This window comes from Podarcis filfolensis (genome assembly GCF_964270895.1).
Source record: "Podarcis filfolensis genome assembly, chromosome: 8".
NCBI lineage: Eukaryota > Metazoa > Chordata > Lepidosauria > Squamata > Lacertidae > Podarcis > Podarcis filfolensis.
Window position 1 is genome coordinate 29,106,536 of NC_139611.1, and position 9,104 is coordinate 29,115,639.

Consider the following 9,104-nt stretch of genomic DNA (forward strand, 5'->3'; position numbering starts at 1 on the left):
GACGCGGGTTGCGCTGTGGGTTAAACCACAGAGCCTAGGATTTGCCGATCAGAAGGTCGGCAGTTTGAATGCCCGCGACGGGGTGAGCTCCCGTTGCTCGGTCTCTGCTCCTGCCAAACTAGCAGTTCAAAAGCACGTCAAAGTGCAAGTAGATAAATAGGTACCGCTCCGGCAAGAAGGTAAACGGAGTTTCCGTGCGCAGCTCTGGTTCGCCAGAAGCGGCTTAGTCATGCTGGCCACATGACCCAGAAGCTGTACACCGGCTCCCTCGGCCAATAAAGCAAGATGAGCGCCGCAACCCCAGAGTCGGTCACGACTGGACCTAATGGTCAGGAGTCCCTTTACCTTTACCTATAGTAATATAATAGCAATATAATTATAAATTTTAAGCAAAATACACATTTTTTAAAAGATAACTTTCCATGTGTATTTTCAAATAGTTTTTACAAGCATAAACTTTTTCCTTCAGAAGAACACTATTATCTCTGAGTAGTTATCTCTCATCAATCCAATGCATGACATGTATATGTGTGTACTAACTCTATAGCAGAAGACAAACTTCATGAATATGAAACAGGAAGCTCCACACTTTACTCAGCAAACACAGTTGCTGGTGCTGGTGTTACACTGATGTTTCCCACAACAAACACAAAGTGAGAGTGATGTAGGCTCATTTTTGGGTGTCTATGTAGGACATCCATGGGAAGCCCTGGCCTAACAGACCATGTGTGTTTATTTTTCTAGTTAATACAATTTTTGCAAAAGTTTGAATGGCATTTCACTTTCAAGTTGGTCATTATTTACAGGCAGTGTCTGCAAAGCCAGGCCAAGCTAGTATTAGAAGAAAATACAGTATTGATGGAACAGCTTAAAATACAACAAGCAAAAGCAAAAGACAACCTCAGCCAACATGTCCAAGAAGGTAAAATACCTTGAGAACTGTTTTTGACTACTATGTTGATCCGAGATGTTTGCTTATTGAGAATGGGCAGAAGTGTAAGCTAGCATTAGCACCAAATAAAGCACTTTATAAGCCTTTTTAGAATGATAATGTTGCTAATCAGTAACTATCATAGAACCTGAGCTGGAGCATTTGTTACAGTCAGTAATATTATAGTACTTAACTATTAATTACTTAACTTTTTATTGTTTTTAGTCTCAGATGTGGTAAAATGATAGCTGGTCACTGGTCACAGCATCAGAGTACATTACATGGCATCAAACTTAGATTTGTATTAATTTACAGAGGATTGTCATTAACAATGTAAAAGGAATTTGGTCACAGGAACTAGCCCTTCAGAGAGTTATGTAGTCTGTTGGAGACTTTAGTGCTTCAGTGAGCTTTCCATTTGACACATCTTTCATATGCTTAACTAATCTCCATTGACATTCAGAACTTGTGAAAAGTACCATTTATAACTAATTATAATACTTCAGATTAACTCACTGAACCAAGCTGAGAAGGCTTCATGATGAACTAAAAATGTCAGAAGTGAATAACTGTATACACTCTGTTCTCATTTCCTAAGGCAGCTTCTGACTTTACCTCAAATGTTTTGTTTTCTCTTTTGAAGTTTCTAAATTAACAAAACAGCTGATGACTTTGGAAGCCAAGAGACAGAGCCAAGAAGAGGAGTTGAGCGAGTGTCAGAAGCAGCTGGAAGAACTGCGCTCCACATACAAACAGCTGAAAGCCAGTGTGGGAGATCACATCACAATGGAGGAGCATGTGGCTTTGGTCAATAAATTCAAAAGGTAGGGAGTCTGATAAGTGCAAATATCAGAGGAAACACCTCTTGGAGGATTCCATGCATGGTTGTAGCTATTTATATTTACTTGCTTTTGCTTTTCCAATTTATTTGTGCCAGTTTTAAGTTTATTTGTAGTCAGTTGATACAACTTGAGGCACAATGTAATGAAGGTTGAAGTTAAAGACACTTTTTACTAGCTTCAGACTCTGATCAAACCTGGAATAACTGGGTTAGCCTCAGCTATGGTGAATGTCCTTCAGCCTCAAGTCAGGAACATAGAGAGCTGCCTTTATACTGGGTAAGCTGGTCCATCTTGCCCAGTATTGTTTGCTGTACTTTGGCTAGCAGCTAATTTCCAAGGTTTCTTTCCCAGCCCCACCTGCCAATGTCTGGGGCTGATTCTGGAACCTTTTGTATCTAAAGAATGTGCTCTACTACTGCACTGGTGTGATGTCATATGGCATAGCTGCCCCTGTGCCATACACTGCAATTCCCCTGCCCACCTGCCACTGAACTGTGGTCCTTCCTCTTGTCAGGAAGGGTGAGCTCACCATGGGAAGGGAGGAGCATTGTAGTCCCTCCAGCTTTTTAAAAAAGTCATTAGGAGAGTTGCCGTGTCACATCTACATTTGAAAATAGTGGTGCAAGCACATAATGCCACTAAGTTTTTTAGATCAATATGTCGTTCATCTTCCGTTTGCTTTAGAACAAGGCATTGGTGGAAATGCTGTCCAGTTGCAAGGAGAGGGGAGGAATTCATGTGTTGGTGTTATGTTTCCATATACTTTGCCTTTGGTCCCAATCCTAGTGTGTGGCCCACTGTAGCCACCATTTCATCTGTACTGTGACTCCTTTGCCCTGTATGCATTCACAGTACTTTTTAAAATGAGCACACTACAACTGTAAATGTGATGCCCCCCTTAAGCATGAAGAAGTGGCCATGTTGGTATTGTGGTCAAGCAGCAGAAATTGCTGGGTGTATGTCTCAAATTACAGCACAAGCCTAGGCATCTATGCTTAGAAGTAGGTCCCATTGAGTTAAATGGGGTTTGCTCCCAGGTAAGTAGGTATAGGATTGCAGCCTCAATGCCAAACTGGATATGAAGTTAAATGTTCCTTTGCCTTTACTGTACAAGTTTTAAAGTATGTGAATAGCATCAGAGCATGGGAGTTGATAGTTTTCAGGATCATATAAAGTGTGGTAGGGAGACCTTACTCTTTCCATGCTAGGGTCCTGAGGAAATCCTTCTTGGAAGACTTTGTTTGTATTGGGAGGTTATCTCCCATAGATGCAGGAAAGAAAAGAGTTAAATTCCCGCCTTGACACTTGCTGCAATTTGATAATTTATCAGCCTTCGCTCCCCCTTTTGATGCATATTTACATTGATAAAAACTTGCTCTAAATGCAAACGTGCATTTAACTTGGCATCTGCTTTGGTCCTTGATCTGACTGAATCCTGTCTCGGTTGTGGCCAAAGCTCAGTGTACAGTTAGTTCTTCATACCACATAAAGGTGGTTCTTTGGGGATGTTGTTCAGACTGGAACAGAATCTTTTCATTGAATAATTTTGCTGTTTTCCACTGATCTGTTAGTTCTCATTTTTCATTTCTAAAAAGGAAATAGTACTTTTATTTGATGCCTGGTTTTCATTATTGTTTTCTGTAGTCAGTTGCAACAAGAACAGGAAAAGAGAGAGCTTGAGTCAGAGCAGCTAATGGCGAAAATGACATCTCTGCAAGCAGAAAAAAAAGCCCTCCTTCTAGAGAAAAATGGCCTAGCAGCTGAAAAGACAGTCCTCGAAGTTGAGCTGGAAAAGACACAGAAGACAAAGAGGTTTGCCTGTTTTCTTCTGTGCTCCTTTTAGTTAGTTTTTTCCTCCTAAGCACAAGAACATTCAGTAGCCTGACTGCACAAAAAAACAAATGGCTGGCCTGCATTGGACAGCAGAATATTGCTTTGTTTGTTTTTAATTTAAATTTTTCAAAATGTGAAAAACAAAGAATAAGCTTTGTATAGATGAATGCAATGTTCCTTAAAATAAATCTCAGCTGTTGTTTTAAATAAGAAATAAGAGGGTTAGTCCTCATAGTTGAGGTGGTTTGAAAACACCATCAAACCCACCTGATTCAAACTTAAGGTTAAACCATAGTTTATTTTAAACTGGTTTCATGAGACTGAGCAGTGTGCTTTGAAGCTATTATTTCAAAGAATGGGCCTGAAGGAGCCAGACCCCCACAGTTATAGCCTAAATTGTCCTGGGCTAAAACTCATGAATTTGTTACACATGACTATTAGTTCAGTAGCTCTTTGAGCTAGATGCTCTGTGTGCAATCAAACACTAGCTCACAGAGTTACTGAAACAACAGTCATGTGTAATAATAATAATTCAGATTTTCTGCAAGTGGTATAACCTCATTTGTTAAATAACTAAAAATATAATTGGATGCATTTTAAGTGATTGCTTAAGCTGGTATATTTCAGTTGAAGTCATTGTGGGTGTGGAATTGCACCAGAGTTGAATCATAATATTAAGTGATCCTAAATTGCTTCCTAAAGACTCTTTCTACCTTACAAAATAACTTGTAGACGATCACAGAAGAAAATAGGCCTTCTGAAGCAGCAGCTGGAAGAGGCAGTGGAAGAGGAGATGGCAGCACGCCGGATTCTAGCAGACCTGGTCAACTTGACAGAAAATATGACTCAAGAACGTAATCGTCTTTTAAACTTGGTAATTTTTTTAAAAAAACCCTTTGTCTATATGTGGCCCCTTCTGGTTAAATGAAATAACCATAAGGAATTCAAAACCTTGTTTATATCATGAATGGGGCAGTGTTTGGAGCACTAAAGGCTGAAATACACATAGGGCTATAATCTTATGCAGAGTTGAACCTGGGAGTAAGCACCATTCAACTTGGTGGCACTTATTCTTTGTACAAGTGTTTATTTTGGGGTTATCAGAGAATTGCAGCCGACTAATTTTGCATAGTATTTTCCTGAAATTGACAGGTGCCAAACTTGAGTGTCATTGGAGTGCAGACCACAGAGTGTTTAGTTTTAGGATGAAATCCTAATCCCAGCTTCTGCCTGGTGGAAGCTGGGAGTGGCAGGACCACTGCCACATTCACAGATCTACTGAACATGCCAGTCAGGGAGGGCAGGTGAGGCAGGCAGATGGCAGCGCTAGCCTGGAGCTGGTGCAGTGGTTGGGCCTAATACCCATCAATGATTGCAGAGAGACTGGCTCCAGATCCATTGGATCTCAGGCTGGCTCAGATAATACCCCAGCCTCAAATGCCCCATTTTGGATCTTATCACTGGCTGCTGCTGATTCCGGCAATGACACCTCTGCCTGCCAGCCTGTTCAGTGGCTGAAAGTGGGATCGCTGCATAGGGGAGGCTGGCAGAGGCCATAAGGGCTGGGTGGAGGGACACATCTGCCCAATCCTGATTGACCCAGCACAGAAGGCATTTGGATTGCCCTGCCAATCAGGAAGCTGAAATGTCTTTACCGTAAAAGTTGCTGGTCTAGACTTGAATAACCACTTGACCTCCATTGATATGCCAAGAAAGATATGTAAACCACCTTGCTTCCCATAGCCATCGCCAAGGAAGTCAGAAAAGGTATAAAACACACTTTAATGTCATAGGTGAACTGAGGCCTCATGAGCATTGGGGGGGAGGGGAGCACACAAACATACAGTCATATAATTGAAATTAAGCTGATACTTCTGGCATGCATGCAGTAGTTCCATTTGCCTGCTTGGATCTAAATAATATTTTTTGTATCTATAGTGCCTACCACTAGGTGCTTTACAAACAAACCCTATGAACTCACAATTTTAGACTGAGAAATGTGTGTTTATTTAAAAATGCCTTTTAAAAAGATAATTGATGAGAAGCAAGGAGAGGAATGCAAACTGTAGCAATTGATGGTCCACCGCCTGGTTTGGAAAAAATCATTTATATTTGAAACAATCTATTACATATTATCCCCTTCACCTATGGGTTCATGACAAGAGCGGTCAAGAAACAGGATGTTTCTGTGCCTCCTGTCCTGTTTTTCTCAGTTTTCCATTTTTATTATTTATTCATTTCATAGGTTTTATGTAAGGTTAAAATAGTACAGGAGACCTTTGTGCAAAATGCAGTCACAGATGTGGTTCGTTGGCATTTAGACTTCCCTCAGCATGATAAATAAATGATTCTTTTGAAACCAGTGAACTGAAGGTAGAATGTTTCCATTAATTCACTGAACAATAATGAGAGATCTGTAGGCAATAGCTCTTCTTGGTTGTTCAGATAATTACTGCGATTGAAATCTGTTGCTAAAGTGGTTGATTTTGGAAAACTGGTCAGCATTTCAGTGTGTGTGGTTTTTTCCAGAACTGATAAGTATTCATTCTGTAATGCATTTTTCCTGCATGTGGGTTTCATATGATTTCTGTAGTTTCTACTAGTTAGTCTGGCACAAAACATTTTGAACATTTCTTTTAAGGCTCACATGCCTCCTGTACAGTGTTTTTCAGCTGGGGCAGTAGTAGGGAGGGGCCACAGTTATGTGGTAGAGCAGCTGCTTTGCCTGCCAATGATGACTGGCTCAATCCCCAGCATCTTCAGCTGAAAGGGTCTCTGGTAGCAAGTGATGGGAAACATTTGAGGGGGGCGGGGCTGTGAATGGGCATGGTTATTCTGGTGCTTGTTGCCAAACTGTTTTAATGTAATCCTTTTAATTATTTAATTATTTTATCTTGTGTTCACTTTCCTGGGATCCTATGGGATAAAGGGCAGTCCAGAAATGTAATTGATATATACATAAATATATCAGTAGAAGACATTTCAGAACAGCAAAATCTTTTGCCAGCTCACCTTCCCCCTCCTTTTTCCTCCAGACCAGTTGCTTGGAAAGACAGCAGGATGGTGTTCTCAACAAAATAGTAGAAGGAAACATGCGCCTAGGGATGTTAGAAGAGAAAGTGAAGGTGAGTAGAGTTTGCAGACAAGATATCTATAGCACACTACAGTTCTTCTGTTATATATTGCAATTTTTTTTAGAACTGCAGTCACAAATATGTGGCTTGGTTCAAAGTGCTGCAACAGCCGCTATTTCATTCAGTTTTGCTTCTAGCTAATGCATGCCATGGATTTCTGCAGTAACAGGATGTGCTGGGAAAATGTATCTGACCTACAAAGCTGTAAAATGCTGTTAGAATGGGGTTTGTTTCATTTTTTTTTTCCCGGGTGTTTCGTCCCTGATTCTTTAGCCTTTTTTGTGAAGTTCTGCAGTAAAGAGGGATGTGAAAAGGAGCTCCGCGTAGGGTATGTTGCAGGCAGGAGGCCACTAGAGCACGAACAACTCTGGCCAGTCTATCCTTGCCCCAGAATGGCAGTAGCTAACAAGCAGGCCTAAACTGGGCATAAGCACACTCCAGCCATGAGCCACTTGGGACTCAAATGACGGGCTGGAATCCTGGAGCACTACCATATTGAACCTGTTCCTTCAGATTAAAGTGCAACCCTTCCCTGAACAGGTCATCCACATAATTTCTGGACTTAAGAGCCACCCACCCAACGGCAGCACTTCTGCCTTATCAGGAGCCCTGAAAGACTCACCCTGCATTAGGCTTCCCACCGTGACCAACCAGATGCTTCTGGGAATCACACAAACAAGTTGAAGAGACAGTTTGCCCTTTCAGGTTGCTTTCCCCCAGTAACCTCCTTACTGAAACATTAAAAATGGCCTGAACTCATGTAATTTGAGGGATGATTAGCAGTTTTGTGATAATTTGCTAGCCAAACCCTTCAGGGAATGACCTGTTTGGTTTAAGTTCTCTTCAGTGCTCCAGTTCTGCTCAGAATTAATTGTATCAACAGCTATATGGATCCTTTGCATGCATGTATTTGACAGTAGGAGGCTCATTTGGGAAGTATTTTAGAGCATGTATCTTAAATCCCTTTCACACACAAAATATAGATATAAATATGTCTTTTCAGTTACCAGCTTTTAAGTGGAATTGGAATAATAATTATAGGTTTTCATATTAGAACTACAACAGTTATTTTGTACTGTAGATGTTGTTGTAAAAGAATGTCAGTTTAGTTTTTCTGGAACAATTACTATAATGATAAACATCATAACCTTTTAGCATCAAACTGCGTCAAGCTGAGGCACTTTTGCCCTTTTGGTTTCACAGGCTTGTTTTGCATTCTCTTTCTTCTAGCCAGCCTTAAGATAAATATTTGATTAAAAGCAAGCACCCTGGAGTGAAATTGGCAGTTGGCCTAATTTTTGTTTCTCTCTTTTTTAGTCTTAGAAGAAAAATGCTAGCTGAGGGTAGCTTTCCACTAATCAAAATACTGTAATTCTTCATAAATATGGATGAGCTGTTGCAACTTCTAAGTGTCTCCAGTTAAGTATTTATTTTTGAGAAAAACAGTGAAGGCCCAATCCGCTTGTGCAGTGTTGGGCGTTCGTTTATAGTGGACAAGATCCTGGGACCAGGTGACAGTTGCTGCTGCTGACGTCCTATCTGGTGTTTGCTGCAATGAAAACTGTGAAGGGAATAATGGGGATATGATATCAATTGAGGTGTGGTAGATGAGTGGAAGGGAGTGGCAGGCATTTGCAGTGCCACAACAAATGCCCTCGAGTTGCTTGGGATACATTTCTCTCCATCATACTTCATGGAGTTCATCGCAGCAGACTCATCTGCTAGATGCTTAAGGATGTGGCTGATCCCGCTGCAGCCTATCCTGAACAAAATACACTTGCCCCACATCCAATATTAAAGGCATGAACTGCATTATAATTTGCAGAATCGTTTCATTTAAAGAAAAAGGAGAATTGGTTTAATACCCTGCCTTTCAACGTTATTGAGACTGTTTCCCTAAATAAATGTCACAGAGCGAACCGGCAGTAAATCACACTGTTCAAAGTTGGTTAACTCTTTATTAGCAAAACCACAATCTTCCCAGATTTGGCTGAGTGTTAGGCCTAATGAGCACAGTAGCTCATCCCTGGTAGGTCTTAGCCCACAAATCAATTGCCAAGACTGAAAGTCCCCAGTTTCCCCCAGCCATCTTAAGTCCAGGGCTTTTCCTGGAGAGGGCTTTCCCCAAGCAATTGGAGATGGTGCCTGTGTGTAGCCTGTCTCTTCTGCAGCTGTTTCAGCCCTCTTCTGGTTCTGGGAGATGGGGGGGGAGGGGATATTCTCTCAACAGGATGGGGACACACCCATGACTCTTTACCAACCTGACTCATCTCTGCCTCTTGGCCTCCCTCTTTCTCCTCGCCTGCTTCAGCTTCTGCATCTGATTATGGACTTCTCTTTGCCACACACTCTCTCACTAAGCCC

The 9,104-nt window shown here is 41.3% G+C and overlaps 2 protein-coding genes across 4 annotated transcripts in view; one reads left to right on the plus strand and one right to left on the minus strand.

The window, feature by feature from the left end:
• The window catches only part of FAAP24 (FA core complex associated protein 24), an 85,992-nt gene that overhangs the window by 27,657 nt on the left and 49,231 nt on the right, over nucleotides 1-9,104 (minus strand). The window lies entirely within an intron of this gene.
• CEP89 (centrosomal protein 89) overlaps nucleotides 1-9,104 on the plus strand; it is a 53,542-nt gene that overhangs the window by 18,262 nt on the left and 26,176 nt on the right. Inside the window, exons 13-18 of one of the 2 annotated variants that reach the window (XM_083629087.1) lie at nucleotides 811-922; nucleotides 1,575-1,755; nucleotides 3,418-3,585; nucleotides 4,339-4,480; nucleotides 6,642-6,731; nucleotides 8,058-8,149. In XM_083629087.1, the coding sequence (XP_083485213.1) occupies nucleotides 811-922; nucleotides 1,575-1,755; nucleotides 3,418-3,585; nucleotides 4,339-4,480; nucleotides 6,642-6,731; nucleotides 8,058-8,063 (699 nt within the window). In that variant the 3' untranslated portion in view covers nucleotides 8,064-8,149. Of the gene's footprint in view, nucleotides 1-810; nucleotides 923-1,574; nucleotides 1,756-3,417; nucleotides 3,586-4,338; nucleotides 4,481-6,641; nucleotides 6,732-8,057; nucleotides 8,150-9,104 lie in introns of those variants that run through there. The other variant, XM_083629086.1, reaches the window with a different exon arrangement.